Source organism: Myotis myotis, unplaced genomic scaffold, assembly GCF_014108235.1.
Source record: "Myotis myotis isolate mMyoMyo1 unplaced genomic scaffold, mMyoMyo1.p scaffold_m19_p_13, whole genome shotgun sequence".
Lineage (NCBI taxonomy): Eukaryota > Metazoa > Chordata > Mammalia > Chiroptera > Vespertilionidae > Myotis > Myotis myotis.
This window is the reverse complement of record NW_023416317.1, coordinates 13,946,801-13,969,426: the sequence shown is the minus strand read 5'-3', so window position 1 is coordinate 13,969,426 and position 22,626 is coordinate 13,946,801. Positions and strand designations below refer to the sequence as shown.

Here is a 22,626-nt window from a genome sequence, read left to right as displayed (position 1 = left end):
CTTTGACTTGATTCTTGGGATCCTCTTGTCTGCTGCTGGATCTCTGTAAATTCTTCTTTATTTCAGTCAGTGTATGCTTAATTTCTAGTTGGTCCTTTTTCATGTCCTCCATGGTCTCCCTATACTTACTGAGGGATTCATTAAATTTATCGGCGGTTTCCATAAAATTCTTGAAAAACCTTATAACCGTGGCCTTAAACTCTATATCCAATCGTTTGCTTTCCTCCATTTCTGCCATTTGTGACCTGTTTCTTTGTCTCCGCATTTTGGCAGCTTCCCTGTGTTGATAGAGTGGCCCTGTGCGCCAGGTGTCCTGTAGGGCCCAGTAGCTCAGCCTCCCCAGTTACCTGGGGTGGACACTCTTGGTGCACTCTTGGTGCCTTGGTTGTTGTAGAATCACTGGGAGGAATTGACCTCCAGGCCAATTGGCTGTGAGAATCAGCTGTGTCTAAAGTGGGAGAACTTCTGTGCTGAAGACACCCTTCTGGGGCAAGACTTGCTTCAGTGGGGCTTTGGTGCTCACTGAGTCTGCTGCCTAAGTGCGTCCCTTATGGATCTGAGGAGTTGCAGTCTGGATGGACCCCCTCTGACCACTGGGTACAGTGGCTCCTGGATCTAAGGAGGTGCTAATTCAGCCTCTGCCTGAGGCCACACAGCAGGAGCCACGAAGAGGCTCAGCTGTGAAGCAATGCAAGCCGCTGCGGGGCCTTGGGCCTTCTCTTGGAAGTTCCAGGTCTGCCTGGTTCGGCTGCAGTTAGGTACATTCACATGCAAAAGCCTCTGCCGCAGCCTGGGTGGGGCGGGGTCTCAGGGAGTCAGAGGGCGGAGAAAGCAGCCATGGCCGATTCTCCGCCCGGAGTCGCGCGTCTCAGTGTTCCGGTAACGGCTGCAAGCACCTCTGAGGGAAAGCCGCCCTCAAGTTCGCTCGCTGCCGGACAGACCAGCCTCTCCCCGTATGAGTCCTGGGTCCCCAGAGACTTCCCGGAACCGGAGTTCAGAGCAGTCAGGAGCCTGTGACTCAAAAAGTCAGCCGCGTCCTCAGGTGCTACCCCCTTTCCTCGCGCGCGCGCGCCGCCGTACCTCTGCACTTCACCTCCGCAGCGCCTCTGGCTCTCAGCGTGCTTTTCTTTCCTTCTAGTTGTGGACTTTACACTCAGCCAGCCTTCCTGTTGTTCTGGATGATGTTTGCTCAGTCCTTTGCGGTAATTTTCAATTGTTGTGTGAGGCGATAATTTCCCGGTGTTTACCTATGCCGCCATCTTAGTTGCTCTCTCTGAACCTACTAAAGTTTAATCTCTTGAACCCCATAAAGCTACACATAGTATACTAGATCTTAGTTTTAACCAACAAGAAATCATACCTTGGAGCCAGAAACCAAGATGGCGGCATAGGTAAACAGCGGAGTTTGCTGCCTCGAACAACCACTTCAAAAATACAACTAAAAGACAGAACGGACATCATCCAGAACCACAGGAAGGCTGGCTGAGTGGAAGTTCTACAACTAGGAGGAAAGAGAAAAGCATGCCGAGACTCAAAGGAGGCCCAGTGCTTAAGTAAAATACTAAGGTGCGGAGTGAATGGGGAGAGGGCTGGCGGCTGAGGGCATGGTTGTTGTTTTCAATCAGGAGGGAGTCTCAGGCTCTAAGCTCCAGTTCAGGGCGAGTCTCTAGGGACCCAGACTCATACGGGAGAAGCGGGACTGTCTGGCATTGGTCAGAACCCCACGGCAGCTTTCTCTCTGTGGGGCTTGCAGCGATTACTGGGACACTGAGCAGAGCCTCTGAGGGCAAGACAGAGCAGCCATAATTGCTAACCCCGCCCTGTTGATCCCCTGGGACCCGCCCCGCCCAAGCCTTGCAGGGAGACTTTTGCTGGATAGCCTCAGGCAAAGGCTAGATTAGCACCTCCCTAGAGATCCAGGAGCCAGGAAGCCAGAGGTCAGAGTGGGACCATCCAGTCTGCAGCTCCGTGGAACCATAAAAGACACACTCAGGGGGCAGACTCAGTGAGCACCAAAGCCCCATCGAAGCAAGTCTAGCCCCAGAGGGGTGTCTCCAGCACAGAAGTTCTCCCACTGCAGACACAGCGGATTCTCACAGCCAATTGGCCTGGAGGTCAATTCCTCACAGTGATAACTACAACAATCAAGGCTTAATTACAACAAGACTGTGCACAAAGCCCACAAGGGGGTGCACCAAGAGTGTCTACCTCAGGTAATTGGGACACTTAGCACAGAAAGGCACTCTATCGACACAGTGAAGCATAAAAAATGCCGAGACAAAGAAACAGGACACAAACGACAGAATGGGAGGAAAGCAAACTGCTGGATATAGAGTTCAAAAACACACTTTTAAGATCTTTAAAGAACTGTCTAGAAGCCGCCAATAAATTTAATAAGGCCCTCGAAAAGACTGGTGAGACCGCCGATAAATGTAGTGAGATCCTCAAGAAATCTAATGAGACCCTCGATGTTGTGATAAAGGAACAACTAGAAATTAAGCATACACTGACTGAAATGAAAAACATTATACAGACTCCCAACAGCAGACCAGAGGATCGCAAGAATCAAGTCAAAGATTTGAAATACGAAGAAGCAAAAAACACCCAACCGGAAAAGCAAAATGAAAAAAGAATCCAAAAATACGAAGATAGTGTAAGGAGCCTCTGGGACAGCTTCAAGCGTACCAACATCCGAATTATAGGGGTGCCAGAAGAAGAGAGAGAGCAAGATATTGAAAACCTATTTGAAGAAATAATGACAGAAAACTTCCCCTACCTGGTGAAAGTAATAGACTTATAAGTCCAGGAAGCGCAGAGAACCCCAAACAAAAGGAATCCAAAGAGGACCACACCAAGACACATCATCATTAAAATGCCAAGAGCAAAAGATAAAGAGAGAATCCTAAAAGCAGTAAGAGAAAGAAACTCAGTTACCTACAAGGGAGTACCCATATGACTGTCAGCTGATTTCTCAACAGAAACTTTGCAGGCCAGAACGGAGCGGCAAGAAATATTCAAAGTGATGAATGCCAAGAACCTACAACCAAGACTACTTTATCCAGCAAAGCTATCATTCAGAATTGAAGGCCAGATAAAGAGCTTCACAGATAAGAAAAAGCTAAAGGAGTTCATCATCACCAAACCAGTATTATATGAAATGCTGGAAGGTATCCTTTAAGAAGAGGAAGAGGAAGAAAAAGGTAAAGATACAAATTATGAACAACAAATACACATCTATCAACAAGTGAATCTAACAAGTGAATAAATAATCTGATGAACAGTATGAACTGGTGACTGTAATAGAATCAGGGACATAGAAAGGGAATGGACTGACTATTCTTGGGGGTGGGGGGTGGGGGTGAGGGAAGAGATTGGACAATAATTGTGCACCTATGGATGAGGACAGTGGGTGGGGAATGAGGGCGGAGGGTGGGGTGGGAACTGGGTGGAGGGGAGTTATGGTGGGAAAAAAAGAGTAACTAATGTAATAATCTGAACAATAAAGATTTAATTTTAAAAAAAAAGAAATGATACCTTTTTTATTTGGAGAGAAGAAGAGAGAACTCATCTGGTGGGCTAGGAAAGTTGCACTTATATCAAAGTGACAGGTTAAACACACGCTTTATCCCAGTAACCTGTTTGACAATCAACTACTTAATTCCAATTTCTTTTCAGTTGAACCAGTACTTTTTGTTGTTGTTGTTAACTATTCAAAACTATACATTATTTTATAAGCATGTGCTTGGTTTTGAAAATAAAATTTCAATCCACAAATTTACCAAAATCTATGCAAGCCATTAACAATCATAAAAAACCAAGGTTTATAAAATACAAAGAAATTTAGACTATAGACAAAAACAAAGTTATTCATAAGGTTACCAAGTGGAGTCCCTAATAACTTAATAGATGTAGTTAATGAGGTATATACCTTAATTGTCTTAACAAAAACTTAGTCACATGTAATCTCTCTGCAGTTCCGAAATTCGTGAAGCAGAAAAGTGCTGTGAACTTTTTTCTCCTATGTAGAAAAGCAACATCACTGATAGTCTATGTATTCTGCCATGAAACAGCACTTACATTTTTTTAACTAACCTTAGCTGTAAAGCAAGCACATGCATACATGCTTTTTGGGCAGTTCATTTTATTATAGCTTTTTATTCTTGATCTGTTTTTAGAAATGTACAGTGTCAAAAATGGTATTTTATCAAATAAAACTAAATTTTAAAAGTTGCTTCCCCACTCTGTCATACACACGATAGCAACCCAACGTTTCATTTTAAACAATTAGTAAATTTCACTGGGATCTGTATTATTCTTCACAGTGTAAAGTATGTAAATCAACTTTACTAAATAAGAAAATCCATGTCAAACATCTTTAAAACTCAAAAAGAATACACACAAATATATATTTTATCATTTTATTAGGAATAATTCCAAATGGGTTATGAAGAAAACTTATTCATTTGAGTTTGATGAGTTTTCCAAAAACTTACTGAAGATATGTTCACCAATAAACAATAAAACATCAGCAGAACTATCATATACTGGGCAAAGAGTCAGGCTGATACCAAAAGCAACATGCAACATAAAAAAGATACAATATAAAGAAAGACAATCTGCTGGGTATTAAAAATCATCTCCATATGAACTCTTTGCTACCAGCATAGAACTAATTAGCTATTGAATCCAAACCACAGCAAGGTAAGCTTGGCTGATGGAAGCCAGGAGTCATAATCGGGGGAGAGAAGGGAGGAGTAGTAAGTTCCTCAGTGCAAGAGATCTCAATAGTGTTTTGGAGCATTTCCCTGGCTGGTACAAGCAGTATTAGAAAATCTTTTTGGCAAGGGAGGAAAATAAATACAAATGGAATGCTACATTTTATTTTTAAATCAGCAGACTGTCCCAGGAATGATAAAGGTATCAGTAAAGTAGCAAGGGGATAACTTTAAAACATTATTTTTTGTGGGCTCAAAAAACATTCAAAATGGATTTATTTAAAGGTGTCACAATAGCTAAGTTCAGGCATTTAGGCTTAAGGGAAGTAAAATTAAAAGAGGACACTTTTTCCCCCCAAGTTAAAGATAATTTCTTTAAAACCAAGCATATTGCTAAAGTGCAACATTTATACTTGGTAAACAATAATTGGCAACAAAATAAGTTTAAACGCTGTAATATTCTGCCCAAACCAGTCCCAGATACTGTTTAATAACCAAGATGCAAACTAATTTTGTTGTAACAAGCCTAGACAAATTCTATCCAACATGTCCTTGATTAGATATCCAGTTTCATTTAACGTTTTGAAAGCTCATTTGACAGCCAGTCAAGTCCCTCATACAGGCCAGTTCCTTGTGTAGCACAAGTGGCTTGAACATACCACTACAAAGAAAAAAACAAGAAAATACGTGATTAACATGAGACTAAGTATAACACAGAGTTTCAAATTCCTGAATCAGAAAATTATTTTCCCCCAATTGCTTAGGGGTATTATTTAGCCAGCAGTTTCCATAAACGTACAGAAAAAAAGAAAACATAAGCCCGGCAGTGTGGCTCAGTGGTTGAGTGTCAACCCATGAACCAGGAGTTCACAGTTCAATTCCCGGTCAGGGCACCTGCCCAGGTTGGTCAGGGCACATGCCCAGGTTGCAGGCTCTATCCCCAGTAAGTGGTGTGTAGGAGGCAACCAATCAATGATTCTCATCATTGATGTTCTATCCCTCTCTCTGAAATCAGTTTTTTTAAACAAAGCAAACAAAATACACAAAACCATAGGAATAAATGAGTAAATACATTAAAGTTTTACAACTCAAGTAATTACTTTTATATTTAATGATCTCAGTAACTGTATATATAGATTGGGAGTTCTCGCATAACTCTTGCTTCTCAAAAAACTCCTCTCACATTTAAAACTATTTCTACCCACACATTAAATTTAACCAATTATCTACTACTTAATCTAAAAAGAACATTCATGGGAAGATGAGTAACAAATAAACTACCCACCTATTCCTTATAACCCTCTTATTTCCCACTTTTTAAAAAAGTTCAGAATATAGGAGGCAAAATTTTTAGAGTATGGGCTTGTTGATATTTTTAGAGACATGCTTTTCAGATAATTTCATTATCTTTAGTCTTATGCATTCCAAAAAGTTCTACTTTTTAAAATTGGTAATGAATCTTTTCTCTAGTAACTCTATGTACTGCCATGAAAAGTTACAAATACAAAAAGACTTAGAAAGCAATTTAATTATTTATACGGGATAATTTATTTTTATTAATTTCTTTATTCACGTTTTATTTTGCCTTAAAGACCTTGTTTTAATATTGCAACACCACTGAAAGTATACAATGTTGCCAAGTATTATTTGAATATCAAACACCCCAGAAGGCTGGGAAAAGGCATAAATTCATATAGCATGGAAAACTGGTATCCTTTGCAATTTATTTTATTTAAATCAGCCTGGAACATCTCAGTCTTTACATTATTGCCACAGTACAATGTTTGCCTTGCTGACAAGCTAATAAAAAACTATTGTAAAGCACAAGCCACACTAATAGTTTGTGATATCATGTTTACATATAAAACTGCATGTTGTGTTTTGCCAATATTTAAATCACGGATATAAAATAAGCTGTTAGAGAGGGAATATTTCTTGTAATTTTAAATTAAAAACTTAGAGAGATAGAAACATCGATGAGAAAGGAACATCATGTATAGGCTGCCTCCTGCATGCTCCCTACTGCGGGTTGAGCCCACAATCTGGATATGTGCCTTGACCAGGAATTGAACCAGCAACCTTCTTGGTTCCTGGGTCAACACTCAACCTCTGAGACACACCGGCCAGGTGCCCCACAAGCTTTTGATATTACGGTACAAAACAATATTATCTAAAATATGGCTCCTAAAAACAAAATTACGAATTATTTGCCTGTTATTTAAAAGATATAAAATTTAAAATATCAATAATTTTTTAGTATTACAATTTACATAGAACAGTTTTCTACATATTTATCAATACTAAACATTTTGAGGATAAAGGTAACAAACATTAAATAAAATAAAGATATTTAAATCTTTGGATCCTTAACGAATATTTATTAAAAGCTAAAAAAAAAATGGAGAAGGTATCAGCATTCTTTAAAGTAAAACTGAACACATTTATAACAGTATGAAATAATGCCTGAAAGGGGTCATATTTGTGTAAGCAAGAGTAAACTATAGTAAAATAATGTGTTCATTATCTGCTCAAAGGGGACAACTAGCTAATAAATTTTTAAACTAAATATTAACTAAAACAATTATCCTAATAAGTCTAATAGTCAAGAAGTTAATATAAGCCAAATACTTACTGTTCTGTTACGAAGAGACTGAAGACCTAATTTATCTGTCATTTCACTGATGGCCATAGCATTTGGCAAATCCTGTTTATTTGCAAAAAGCAGCAACACTGCATCTTGCAACTCATCTTCCTGAAGCTGAAAATAAAAGCTAAGACATTAACAACTATAAAACTGGAATTCAATTATTGTAACAAATTAAATAAAACACTGTCTTCCTATATATATTATTTATTAAATATCAACCCAATTTCTCTACACAAAGTTAAGGTATTCCTACAACTTAAATCTCTTATCCTTCAGTTGTTGAGGGGTTTCTTCCAGTACTTATATATATTTTATTTGTAAGTATGCCTATGCTATTTTTTAAATATATTTTTTATTGTTGACAGTATTACAGGTATCTCCCATTTTCCCCTCCTATACCCCTTTCCACCCAGCCTCTACTGCCCTAGACCCATGGTCGGCAAACTGCGCTCGTGAGCCACAGTTTTTGGCCCCTTGAGTGTGGCTCTTCCTAATCCTTAGGAGTACCCTAATTAAGTTAATAACAATGTACCTACCTATATAGTTTAAGTTTAAAAAATTTGGCTCTCAAAAGAAATTTCAATTGTTGTACTGTTGATATTTGGCTCTGTTGATTAATGAGTTTGCCGACCACTGCCCTAGACAGTCACCCACACTATTGTCTGTGTCCAAGTGCTATGCATAGAAGTATTTAAGTTCTCTGGTTTATCTCTTATCCCCCCTCCTCCCACCCAGAGATATGTCAGTCTGTTCCATGCCTCCATCCTCTAGTCTTATTTTGTTGGTAAATTCATTTTGTTCATTACATTCCACAAATAAGTGAGATCATGTGGTATTTGTCTTTCTCTGACTGGCTTATTTCACTTAGCATAATAGTCTTCAGTTCCATCCATGCTGTCTCAAAGGGTAAGAGACCTTTCTTTTTTACAACTGCGTATTTCATTATGTAAATATAACAGATTTTTTGTTGTTAATCCTCACCCAAAGATATTTTCCCATTGAGTTTAGAGCAGGGGTCCTCAAACTTTTTAAACAGGGGGCCAGTTCACTGTCCCTCAGACTGTTGGAGGGCTGGACTATAGTTTAAAAAAAAACTATGAACAAATTCCTATGCACACAGCGGCGGCAAAAACACCCGGCGGGCCAGATAAATGTTTTCGTCGGGCCGCAGTTTGAGGACCCGTTTTAGAGAGTGGAATGGAAAGGGAGAGATATAGAGAGAGAAAAATTGAGATGAGAGAGAGACATCAATTGGTTACCTCCGAAACATGCCCCAACCTGGCTGGGGGATCGAGCCTGCAACCAAGGCATGTGCCCTTGACCTGAATCAAACCCGGAACACTTCAGTCCAGAGGCCGACCATCTATTTACTGAACCAAACTGGCTAGGGTGTAACACAGCTTTTTTTTTTTATCCATTCCTCTACTGATGGGCATTTGGGCTGTTTACAAATCTTAGCTATTGTAAATAATGCTGCTATGAACATAGAGGTGCATATATTCTTTCTGATTGGTGTTTCAGGGGTTTTAGGATATATTCCCAGAAGTGGGATCTTATCCTTCAGTTTTTAAATCCTGAGCAAATAATTATATGCCTTCAAGTAAAGCAAAACTTTTTCAAGCCAACCATGCTATACTCCATTAAGGTAAAACATTTATTCAGTCTTCATGATCATACATTGAGGGTAAGACTGGCAAGGACAAAAAACACATATGGCAATAAATATTTATGACAGGACCTTATGGTACTTAGTAGTAGAACTATTTAGATAATGATTCTTTTTGGACTTTTATCCTTTCTAGCCAGCTGAACTAGACAACAGTGGGACAACAATACAATGATTAGGATATTAACAATATCATAAAAAATGCAAGAATACCACCAAAAGTAGAAAGACCGTAAAAATGAGATTCTGATACATGATACAATATGAACCTTGAAAACTTATGCTCAGTGAAAAGTAAAAAATTTTAAAAATTAACAAAAGACCACATATTGCATGATTCCAATTGTATAAATGTCCAGAATAGGCATATGTATAAAGAGACAGAAAGAAGATTAGTGGATGTCAGAGCTAGGGGTGTAGGGTAGAGTGGGGAAAGGAATGGGGAATAAATAATAAATGTTCTACGATTTCTTTATGGGCCAATGAAAATGTTCTAAAATTAGACTGTGGTAACGGCTGTAACATTTTGTAAACTAATAACCACTAACTTGTGCATTTCAAATGAGTGAAGTTCATGGCATGTGACTTTTATCTCAAAACTATTTACAAAAAGAGAAGGGTTGATATGTAACTCATCAGACAAAAAAAGAAAAAAACCACCCCAGCAGTTATTTAGTTACACATACACTGACAAAATGGTTTTACAGATTGCAATAAATGAGAATGAAGATTTCATTTCAGTAAATGTTTTATGGCCATAATTTGAAACCATGGCAAGTTTCCTCAACAACCCCACCCCGCCCTGGCTTTTTAGCAAACAGACAAATGAAAACATTAACCCAATATATGGGCAGGCCAAGATGCCACTGTCAACCAAAATCCTACTACCTTCCCCGGGATTCTTTATCATGGTTACTATTACAAAACATTTCAAAGTATACATTGTAGGCACAATATAGAAAAAACTAAACTCAATGACCTTAGGAGCAAGGAATCTGAACCAGCATCCCACCCATAAAGTATCACAACTACAAATGTTATACCTATAAAATAAGAGAGTGACTAATGTAAACATCCTCAATCAGAGACATGCATCAAAAGCAGTCACGGAGCGTTCTAAAAACAAGCTGGGCTTTTTCTCCCAGCCTCCTAAGTAGTTTCTCTTCTGTGTGTGTGGGTTAAAAAAACAAAAAACAAAAAAAAACTCTATAGGAGATTTTTATATTATATGCATTCTTTCTTTTTCTTTATTGATTAAGGTACCACATATGTGTCCTTATCCCCCCATTTCCATCCCCCTCTTTCGCTCCCCCCACTCATGCCCTCACCCCCTGGTGTCTGTGTCCATATATGCATTCTTAAGAACCTGTGATGATAGTTCTTTCTGCCCTAAAAAGTCTTACTTGTGTAATCTAATCACAGTTAAAATGTGCCAAACACTGACATCACCACTGTCACTTAGGAAAAAATGCATCCTGGAAATGATAAATTAAAAAAATGTATTCTTACCATTTTTTGCAGCTCTTCAGCTCCTTCCTGAATTCTTTCACGATCATTGCTATCTACCACAAAAATAAGACCCTGAAAAAAAATTGTTTAAATAAATTATGACAGTTAAATTTAAAGGACACACTAAATATGAAACACAAGCATAAGCAGCAAAACCATATCAAGAGCCAAATGTTGAGAAGAAAATGTCCCATTATTTAAAAAATAATAGAAAAAGAACAGGGCTCTAAGTTCTAAAAACAAATTTGAGCACTATTTTTTACTTCAACATTTGAAATTTTATTTTAAATCAAAAGAAATGACACTCTTAACCAAATGAAATCTTTTCTCAGTTGCGCTAAAACTAAATTTTACCCCACTCCCTTCCCTGTGCCCTTGCATGTTTAAGTCCAGATAAATTTAAGTAACAAAATGACCACAAGTGGGGACAAAAGGAAAAGAATAAGCCAAAGATTCATAAATTTACTAACTGGATTTATTGAAAGTACACAGTGTTAAAAAAAAAAAAAAATAGAGGGAGAAGAGGCATGCTTCATCAGGAAAACTTAGCCTTGCTCTAGAATGTTGCCCACCAACTCAACCAGGGTAAGGAAATTTTAAGCAAAATATATCTAAAATTCATGGTTGACTTGATCAAGTAAGAAATATTTAATAAGAAGGAAGGTAGTAATCATTCTTAAAGATATTTACAAATATTAGAATTTTATACTACAAAAGAAATGGAATTGGGAAGTTCTTTGAATTAAGACTTTTCTAAAAACTTTCAAATGGGAAAATATAAAAAAGTTTTCAACTTGAGAGAGGGCAGATTAATTTTATAGCTTTATTAAAATCTATTCCTATTAATACAAAAGTGATTACTTTGAATGTTCTCCCCACAACCCTGATCACAGAATATTTATGATCATGTGTCACTTTTATCACAAACTGTCTTGTGTTATTACTTATGTAAGTAACTAGATTAAATCCACTGAGGACAAAGGTCTACATCACTTTGTATTTACTCCTAAGTATTACACTGAGTTTGCCAGGGTACTTAATAGTTATTTTAGGCTATGGATGTTAAATGACATAATATCATTTTGATCTAGCAACTTTCAAACCCATTTCCTTTATGTCTGTTAGAAACCATCCTTTTTATATACTTTTTTTTAAAAATTGATTTTAGAGAGGAAGAGAGAAGGAGAGAAACATAGATTGGCTGCTTCCTGTACACCCACTACTGGGGATTGAGCTTGAAACCCATGCATGTGCCCTGACAGGGAATTGAACACTGACCTCCTTTTCATAGGTTGAGGCTCAACAACTGAGCAACATTGGCCAGGTGTAAACAATCATTTTAAACATCCTAACCTTTAAAAAAAACTTTTGGTACTAGGAGAGCCAGTATGGCATAGTATAAAAATACCCAAATTCAGATCTCAGCACTACTTACTAGTTATCCCCTCTAGAAGAGTTAATACCTCTAAAATGATCTACTTTTTTTTCTGTTCTATCAACCCATTTTTATTGTTTTAAAATATAAGTAATGCTATCAGTCCCAAAATAGTATTATTGTGAGGGGAGAATTATTTTAGAAATAAATTATAAGTTATTCACTTCCTTGGACAGCCTAGAATCAAGAGTGTAGAAAAGGTAAAATTCTAAAGATAGGTCTGGCTATTACAGATTACTTAAATGGCTAAATATTTATTTAATTGTTTAGAACAAAATAATTGGAATTGTCTAGTGAGGGAAGAGGAATTTACAATAAACACTGTGTCCTGGATTGTTAACACAAGTTAAAATCATGGCATCAGTTTCTTTTAAATTTTATAGCTGAAAGAACTGGTCAGGAGTGCTGGCAAATCTCGCTGTAACAGCTTAGCTGTTATTAGCAGGTAACACATAAAGCTTTCTCCAGCAGGCATGAGGTCCCTAGGAAGAAGTACTTGGACTTTTGATTTAAGGTAATCCAAAGAGGTCAGGAATGGATCTAATCTCAAATTAAGACCTTGTAACTAATTTGCACATGCTGGGAGGCCCTTGAAACGGGCATGGCAGAGTATCTCTTTGATAAGCACACCCTGGGACACAGTGATGACAGCTCAGCCGTAGGCTGGCTTCCCATAGTCACAGAGGTGACTTCCCTGGTCACCAAAGCAGTACATGCATGTTGGAGTTACCTTCCCTTTTCTATAACTTGTACCAAATTATTCATTCATGTCTTTCATTTGTACCATTCCTTCAAATAAAGTAATTTGGTACCTACCCGCCCGCCCCCCCCCCCAATAAAAAAAGATCTCAAAGTAAACTACCAAGCATGCTAAACAAATCTAGGGATAAAACCAGGGCTACCCTTGGTTAAAAATTATAAGGCTTAAGATTAACAAAGTTTTACTTAGAACATAATAAGATTTATTTTTAAAGCATATGACTCATCAAAATATCTTTTCTAACCACAGCTATGCTAATGAACAGAAACATTCTAATTTTTTAAAGAAGAAAGGAGAGGGAAATAGAAACATCGATGATGAGGGAGAATTATTGATTGGCTGCCTCCTGCATGCCCCCTACTGGGGATGGAGCCGGAAACCCAGGCATATACTCTGACTGAGAAACCATGACCTCCTGGTTCATAGGTGGATGCTCAACCACTGAGCAACCCGGCTGGGCACATTCTAATTTTTAAATAAATAAATAAACAAGCTACTTACTTAACAGAATATACTACTTAAACCTGGTTGCTAGGGTATTCACTGCCACCAGGTGGCAATGTACCTCACTTGTATACAATGCTATAAGAGCTGGAGACCAAGAATAACTGCTATCTGCAAATCTTAAACATATGAAGTGCTTGTTAACATCGCACATTACCTCGGAAACACAACAGAGCTGGAAGCAGGTTAAATAGAAATGTAGCACAAGAACCAGCTCTCCAGTCTTAGGTAAGTCATTCCAAGCTTCAGTTTCCTTACATATAAGAGTAAGACTAGAGCAGTGGTTTTCAAGAGGGAGCAATTTAGGTTGTTGCAATTGGGTTGGGGGGAAGGAGGGTACTGCTATGGCACCTAGTGGGTAGAAGCCAGGAATGCTGCTAAACATCCTACCATGCAAAAGAGAGCTCTCCCTTCACCCAACAACAGAATTATTCCACCCGAAATGTCAACAGTGCTGCTGTTGAATTACTCTGTACTGGAGCCTTGTTCTGCAAAGTAAGATCTCAAACAGCAGCATCAGAACCACTACCTGGAACTTGCTAGAAACCTCAGGTGTGTTACTTAGCCAAGCCCTAGTGAATTGATCTGTATTTTAGCAAAGACCCAGATAATTAATAGGCACATTAAAGTTTGAGAAGCACTACTAATGCCTAGTTTATATTCCCAGAAATTCTGATTCAAGTGGTCTGGAGTTATGATCAGGACTTTAGGATTTTGAAAGTTACTCCAATGTGCAGCCAAATTAAGAACTTCTGCGCTAATGTCTCTTCCATGTGTTATTTACATATACTACACAGTAATATAAAACTATCTTACAAATCAGCAGGGCAGATTAACCTTAATATATTTTTGTAATGCCATTTTTTTTTTAGAATTTTTTTAAATTCTCACCTGAGGATTTATTTTTGATTTTGAGAGAGAGAGAGAGAGAGAGAGAGAGCGCGAACATCGATCGGTAGCTTTCTGTGCACACCCCAAATGGGAATTGAACCAGCAACCTTTTGGTGTAGGGAACATGCTCCAATCAACAGAGCCACCCGGGCAGGGTTGTAATGTATTTTAGTAAAGTAAACAATTAACTGGGGTAAATGAAGAACGATTGTCTTACATTCATTAAAAACTATAATGACAGAAAGTTATACAGATCTTACTTTCTAGACTAAGAATGAAACCAATAGAACTACTGCCGAAACAGCTAATTCAATCTTGAGAATAACCCACACACTTAAAAATATTACTATGACAGCTATGTAACTCTTCCACCCTCAGTAATGTAGCCTCAAAAGCTTGAGAGTTCACTGACGAATATGGTAGTGATAAGAAGAATGCCAACTCATATAGTAAATACCAACAGCCAGTTAAACAGTAAAAATTAACATACATGAAACCTATAAAGAAAAGTTATAAAAAATGTATAGCATTCCTTACCTGGGTGTTCTGGAAGTAATGCCTCCAGAGAGGCCTTATTTTATCTTGACCACCAACATCCCATACTGTGAAACAAATGTTCTTATATTCTACTGTTTCCACATTAAAACCTACAAAGAGAAAAACCAAAAAGACTGTTGTGCAAATGTCAGTAAGAAAATAAACCCCTTTACTGTGGAATTATCTCAGAATTGCTTTTTTAAAGTCCCACTAAATAATCAACAAACTTAAAAATCAAGGAGTTAGGATGAATGCATGTCATTGTACATCTGTTTAGACAGAATGTACACCAAAAGTGAACCCAAAGGTAAACTATGGACCTTGGGTGATTATGATGTGAAAATGTAGGTTCATCAACTGTAACAAATGTATCACTCCAGTGCAGTGGTTCTCAACCTTCTGGCCCTTTAAATACAGTTCCTCATGTTGTGACCCAGCCATAAAATTATTTTCATTGCTACTTCATAACTGTAATGTTGCTACTGTAATGAATCGTAATGTAAATATCTGATATGCAGGATGGTCTTACGCAACCCCTGTGAAAGGGTCGTCCCACCGCCAAAGGGGTCGCGACCCACAGGTTGAGAACCGCTGCTCTAGTGAGTGATGCTGACTATGGGGGAAGGGATAATTTGGGATACCTCCCAATTTTTCTGTGAAAATAAAACTGCTCTAAAAACAAAGTCTTTAAATATAAGGCAGTTTCAAAATTAAGCTCTATTCTATTTCACTTTATAATAATCACCTGTAAACTTTCTTACCAATGGTAGGAATTGTGGTGACTATCTCCCCTAACTTCAGTTTATACAGAATGGTCGTCTTGCCAGCAGCATCCAATCCAACTAGAAAAGACATCACAGGTTTTAAATCTAGACCAAAAGCACACACTAAGAAATTATTTTGCAACAAATATATAGTTTGAAAGCTAAAGTTGACTGGTCAAGGCACAAATGAGTTAGAAATAAAATCACCTCATTTCTGATTTCACTTTGTCTTTCTAGACCTAAAGAGATAGCATGTAGTAGTGAAAAGAAAATAGTATCTGGCTGATTCAGGCAGTAATTTCTAGATTTGCTTTGCCATAAACTAGTCAAGTGCCTTTAAACAGGTCACTTTAGGAAACTAAAGCCAGAGAAATTAGCTATAAAATAAGGACACTGGATCAGATAATTTATGATCTCCTCCAACTCATCTGTATTATTTCTATGACCTATTACCATTTTAAAAAACACAAATTAGAATTGAATCAGAACACAAAAGAACAAGTGAATAAAGAACTTTAAGATTAGTAAACTCAATACTATGTCCTAATCTCTTTAAATGACTTCCAAAGGAAGATAAGGCCAATTTTACTCCTACTTACGTTCATTTCAACGTCAAATGTGCAGAAATGAGAATAAAAGACTGGTTAATATGAATTGTAAAAATGACCCTATCATATTCATCTCCAACATATGTCTAAATTCTTAAAATGCTTCCTTGAGGCATAGACAAGTGTGGAAGAATGTGGTTTCTGAAAAAAATTCCTATTAAAACAAGAAGTCATACCACTTTATTACAGTGATAGTGAAGAACAAATTAAATGCTTATTTTAAGTATGAATCTCTCAAAACCTGAATATTCTACATTGTTTGCTAAAGTCTTCATAAATGGAAGGAAGGTCAGTATCTAATAATCTCATTGAATGGACCATTGCTGTAAGGATATCACATTCCCGTGCAAGTAAGTTTAATTTTGATCAGTTACTTCAAAAACAGAGCTAAAGGCTATAGGCAACTCATACTCCTACCCTTTCTGCTTTGTTCCCTATAAAGCAGGGGTGGAGAACGTCCGTCCGTATAAGGCCCTCAAAGTCATTTGGTCTGGCCCTGCCAAGGCATTAGGGATGAGTTAACTTAGTAGAAGTTGATAATTTTGTATGGCCCGTGAATAATGTTATAAATATCTAAATGGCCGTTGGCAGAAAAAAGGGTAGCTTTAAGATTTTTTGGAAACTCTGACATCTTAAATCTTCTTATTCCTATGTCCTCTAATAAAACTTTGGTCTCTACTTCTTCATACTGGGGTTCAGGTTTATTCTTTCCAAAATACTAACACTTACTAGACAGCGTGAGCAGCCCACTCTCAGCCCTCACTCATGGACATAAGAAAAATCAATTGCTACCAGGAAGTGTTTTGTTTTTTTGTGTATGGAACATTACCAAAAAATAGGAAAAACAAAACAAAACAAAAAAACAAACAAAACAACACAGATCTTCAGCAACAATACAGAAAATGGGAATAACATATAATCTTTTCATTGTTGGAAAAAAGCTGTCTCTTGAGAGCATAAATGCCACTCGTGATTCTGATCAAATTTTAAAATAAAGCAAAAGTCCCCTTTAACTAAGTCCAAATACGATTAGGTACAAGTCAGAAGAATTGAAATTGAGATGGTGATTAGGAAAAATACTTGAGTTACAGTTTGAGAACTATGACACATGCCACTCCTCATTGGGGTCCAAATGAACCTCATACTGCCATTTAAAAACAATGTCAATTCAAAAATATTGACAAGGAATGGGAGAAAACAGAATTACTTTACGTTACAGTAATCTAATTTTTATTTTAATAAAAACTTTATACCTGCCTGTATGCATAATTACTATTCTACTTTCATATTGTTAATTTTTTTTGGTAACACAATAAACACGTGTTACTTTCATTAAAAAAAGAACAGCCTTAGCCAGTTTGGCTCAGTGGATAGAGTGGACTGAAGGGTCTTAGGTTCAATTTCGGTTGAGGGAATGTATCTTGGTTGTGGGCTCCATCCCCAGTAGGAGGCATGCAGGAGGTAGCTGATTCATGTTTCTCTCTCACTGAGGTTTCTCTCTATCCCTCTCCTTTCCTCTCTGTAAAAATCAATAAAATATGTATATATTTAAAAAGGAGTTTACAAAATAGTGCAACCATTAGGTTTTTTAAGCAACCACGTTATTTTTAAAATAAAAACTATTAAGACAATATTTAAATGACTTGCAGCCACATAGAAGTTTCTAAAATCATGAAGATATCATTTGAGTTGAACCCAAAATGATAGTGCTATATATATATATATATATATATATATATATATATATATGCAAACCAAAAGTTTCTTAAAAAGATATTTCTATTATACAATTTAAGATGCACACATTAATGTTTACCATCATTTAAAACTCATTATACAGGTCTTTACTCAAAAACATGTTGGTCTAACAATATTGTGCTATTTTAATAATTTCTTGAGTTTGTACTTTCTTAATGTTCCAATGTTTGGTAATGAGACTTCTCCACAAAATGAAAATTATAACCAATTTTTAACTAGCCAAGATAAGACTCTAATCTGTACAGTCCAGTTATGTCCTCCCTCCCTCTCACCCCCATAAACAACTCACTGTATTGAAAGATACACTGGAATTACTTGTTCTCCTTACTGGACTCACACTTTGACCAAAGTGTTAGCAGCAAAATTAACCCCCAAAATCTTTGTCAATCATTAAAAAGTTTGTCTACCAAACTGTGGCAGCAAGAAATATTTATATTTTAAATTAAGCTAGATTTCAATGATCTCAACTTAGAGAAAAAAACAAATGCAGAAAGAAAAAAACGGGGAAGAAAAAAAGTAAAATTTCAGATACTTTTATTTCCTTTATCTTTCAAATTTTCTTACAAAGAAGATTGAAATACAACTTCATAATAACTTAACATTGAGTCTTTACTGTGTTCCATCCATATCTCTAGATGGTTGCATCCATTTTTATAATTTAAAAATTAAAAATTGTGGGGACAATAACCCTCCATTTTTCAGATGAAGCATCTGAGGTTCAGTAATGTCCCCAGAATCACAGGAATAATGGAGAACAGATAATTCAACCCCTGGGTCTTGTGGAGAAATTAAACCCCTCATACTAGTGGGAATGTAAAATGGCATAGCTGCTTTGGAAAACAGTTTGGCAGTTCCTCAGAATGTTGAACATAGTTAACAGGACCCAACAATTCCACTCCTAGGTATTTATTTACCCAAGAGAATAAAAAACATATGCCCCCAACAAAAACTCACAAATGTTCATAACAGTATTATTTTTAATAGCTAAAGTGAAAACAACCCCATTTCCATCAAACAACCCAATCTGAACAAACTGTAGTATTATGTATACAGCAGAATTATTGTTCAGTCATAAAAAGGAATGAAGTACTGATACATGCTATAATATGGATAAACCTAGAAAACATGATGCTAAGTGAAAGAAGCTAGACACTAAAGGTCACATATTGGCCCTAGTTGGTTTGGCTCAGTGGATAGAGCGTCGGCCTGTGGACTAAAGAGTAAAGAGTCCCAGGTTCAATTCCAGTCAGGGGCACATGCCAGGGTTGTGCTCCATCCCCAGTGGGGGGTCTGCAGGAGGCAGCTGATCAATGATTCTGGTTGCTGTTTCTAACTATCTCTCTCTCTCCCTTTCTCTCTGAATATTTAAAAAAAAAAAAAAGGTCACATATTGTATGACTCCATTATACAAAATATTCTAAGTAGACAAACCCATAGAAACAAAGTAAAGTAGATGAGTGGTTGCAAGAGGAATTGGGGGATGGGGCAATGACAGACTTTTGGGGGTATAGGGTTTCTTTCTGGGCTGATAGAAACGTTCTAGAATTAATAAAGTAGTGATCGTTACACAACTTTGTGAATATACTAAAAACCACTGAACTGTACATTTTAAAGGGATGAATTACATGTTTTGTGAATTACATCTCAATTTTTAAATTAAAAATAAAACAAAACAAACAAAAACAACTAGACTGATGCCAGAGCTCTCAAATAGTATTTGTACACTGCCATTCTGCCTTTATATTCTTCTGGTGGACACAATCTACCTTAATATTTCATCTAATTACTCAGAAGTTTGACCATCAGGGGATCCTTCCTCCTAAACCTATCCGGTCCCCACCCCCCAAAAAATAGTCAAAATATAAGGGAAAGGCAGAACTTAACTGGTATTAGCAATCTTTTAGAAAGGAACGTTTTTCAAATTTTCAACTGTCAAGAACTTGCAAGTTCAGAGAATAGAATTAGTAATTCCTCTATGAACACATTGGTCGTTTTCAGACATAAACAAAATGTGGGGGGGGGGGGGCCGTTTACTTATTACGTATTATCAGATCAAAATATGTTGATCCTACATAAAATAGCATAATGCAGGGCTACAGGAGAGATAAAAGTTGGAAACTCTGAATTTAAGCTCATATTAGTTGCAGGAGCAATTTCTCCTTCGAGGGGAAAAACTATGATTGACGAATTTCTGTCAATCTATAGTTTAAATTACTTTAAATCTGATACTGTTTTTAACTAGTTTACTGCAAGCTGTAACTTCAACCAAACACCTTTTTAAATTACTTGAACTTTTGGGAGAGTGGATATAGGAATAAAACTTAAAATTCTCCACAGTAATGTGGCAAACCAGACTTAATAGCTGAGTATTAATTCTAATACTTCAATAAAGGCAGACATCTTGAGTGTCTACTATTTATGCTGTCACTCAGAAAGCTGAACAAAAATTTCTAGGAATTATCAAACTTTCTAATCACCTATTTTTCTATCCATCATATGGTTATACTTCATTTGATGAGTTACCTAAAAGTTGTCCTTGTGACTGAAGTATTTTTAATCAAGGAACCTAATTATCCTGAAAATATAATGCAAAGCAATAGCAAACCTGAGTAATAAATGAATAATTCCAAATCATGACTTCTACGCCCTGCACAAATGCACAAAGTTAAATACTTTTCCTCTTCCATTTTCTTTCCATCATTTTTGAGGAGGGAAAGAAATGCTCCCCTAATATAGTAAACATAGTAAAGTACTTATAGCATAATTCTACTGCTCTTTCCCCTCTTAACCTGTAGCCATCACAAAGATTAATGAAATGAAAAACAGCAATTTACTTCCAACAATCTTCAGTAAAAGGACCAAACATACATTTCCAGGAACACAAGGTCGTAATAGTTCATCTCTTTAAGGAACAGGCTGAAAATTAATTTATCACAGTCCAAAGTTCTCTCATTAACTTCGGATACTTTTTTAGACTGCCATTTTTCAATGACTTTTAAAGCCTAAATAACATGCTTGCCCTCCTAAATTTTGTCTTCAAAAATGAAATCCGAGAAACACTTTGAAAGAGAAAATATTTTAATTTTCCTTTGTGAATGTTTCATTAACAATTGTCCCATGAATTGTGAAGAAGTCAGAAGCTTAACAGAGAAGTTAAAAAAAAGAACCAAATGTGTTTACCCTTCATCTTAATACACCTTGAAATATTACTGAACCTTGCTTTGGAAAACTTTCAAGGGTACAACTTGAAAATAAAACCTTTACCCCTTCCACTCTCTAGAAAACAGGTAATGAACCAGGTTTCAGTTTTAAAGTTAGAGGGGCACCTTTTAGCATTCCCGGGGTCCACGGAGCTTAGCTACAGTGAAGACTCCCTACAGCGCTACCCGGAAGGGGCTGCTTACTTCCCTCCAATGACAAGTCCCTTCTCCCTCCGCTGAGCGAAAAATGACCCTGAAAAGCAGGTTTCCAAAAGCCTATTTCCCGAAAGAATTAAAAAGAACACCTTTGTCATTATTAAGAAGACTACCCTAAAATTAAGCGTCATAAAGTTCAGTTACTTGAAAACTTGTTATCGGCTTAAGAAAATTACTTTCTAAAAGTTCCTCCCGACCCCCATTAAACCTAGGGCTAATAAAACTACCAATAAAAATCAGTTTGAAAACCAAAGAGAGTGAATCAAACACCTTTAGTTTTTGAGAGTGGCTAAAAGGAACATATTCATGAAAAACTCCGTTTGCAGGGCTACTAACGAGGACAAGGAAAAATACGAAGCGAAACCCAGCGCGAAGCCAAGTTGAGCGAAGCGAGCAGAGGACTCCGGCCGCTCCTGAACCCTCGGGCGCTCCCGGGCCCCCGCGCCCAGCCGGCCACTTCCGCCCACGGCCAGCCCCGGGCTCGGCGACCGCTCGCTCACATACCACTGGCGTGTGCAAGGCGCAGGGTGCAGGGTGTGCACCGGCGGAAAGGGGGGCGGGGAGGGCTGGAGTCGCTCTGCCTCCTCCCGACCGCTGCCCACACCCGGGGAAGCGGGGAGCCAGATCGCACTCTGGGGGGGCCCCGCGAGATCCCAGGTCGCTTCTCCGCCCTACCTTGTTGGCCTTCAGTGAGATCAAGGAGAGGAAGCCAAACGCAGGAGGAGGGAGCCTTGCCCACGCCGCTACAGGGCCTCCCGGACAGGTCTGGGACCACCACCCACCCTTCACCCCATTGTTCCCCCTTAAGAATTCCGCCCGATCCCCAACCGCCGCCCCTCCCCCACCGCGGCAAAATGAGGCAAAACCGGGCCCCGCCGCCGCCGCCACCGCAGGGACCGCCACCCACTGGGCTCGGACTCCGCTCTCGATCGCTCACTCACCCATCAAAATACGCATCTGCTTCTTGCCGAAGAGGCGGGAGAAGAGGGAGGAGATGGTGAGGCCCATGGCGGTAGTTGCACTCGCGATGGGCAGGAGCAAAGGGGTTCGGAGCTTCCCCCGGCCTTCTCTTTTCACGCTCCCGGCAAGCTGAGCAAGAAGGAGAGGAGCTAACGAAGAAAGAGGGCGGCAGGGACGGCTCGCTAGCCGGCGCGCCGGACGACGCTCCGGGGCCGGAATCAGCGGGGCGCGGACCTGCTCGACGACTGCTGCGGCGGCTCCGGCTCTAGTGTTAAGGCTTCGGCTGTGCCACGTCACTCGGCAGCCGCGGCGACTCCGGCAGCGGCCCGGCCCCTCCAACGCGGACAGAATCGCGTCACCGCCGGCCCATCCCCCTGCGCTTCCGGTACTGCCCGAGCCACTGCGCCTGCGCCCGCACCGGAGGGGCCAGCTTTGCTGACGTGCATCTCCAGCCGC

At 38.5% G+C, this 22,626-nt stretch overlaps 1 protein-coding gene across 1 annotated transcript; it reads right to left on the bottom strand.

Annotated features, from left to right (window-relative positions):
• Positions 1-4,404: 4,404 nt before the first annotated feature.
• On the bottom strand, positions 4,405-22,416 carry ARF4 (ADP ribosylation factor 4). Its single transcript, XM_036331826.1, has 6 exons — positions 22,152-22,416; positions 15,426-15,506; positions 14,665-14,774; positions 10,538-10,609; positions 7,348-7,473; positions 4,405-5,376 (listed from the first exon to the last, which is right to left on the bottom strand). The coding sequence occupies exons 1-6, from the start codon at positions 22,216-22,218 to the stop codon at positions 5,290-5,292; spliced, it is 543 nt and encodes a 180-aa protein (XP_036187719.1). The 5' UTR covers positions 22,219-22,416; the 3' UTR covers positions 4,405-5,289.
• Positions 22,417-22,626: the final 210 nt, after the last annotated feature.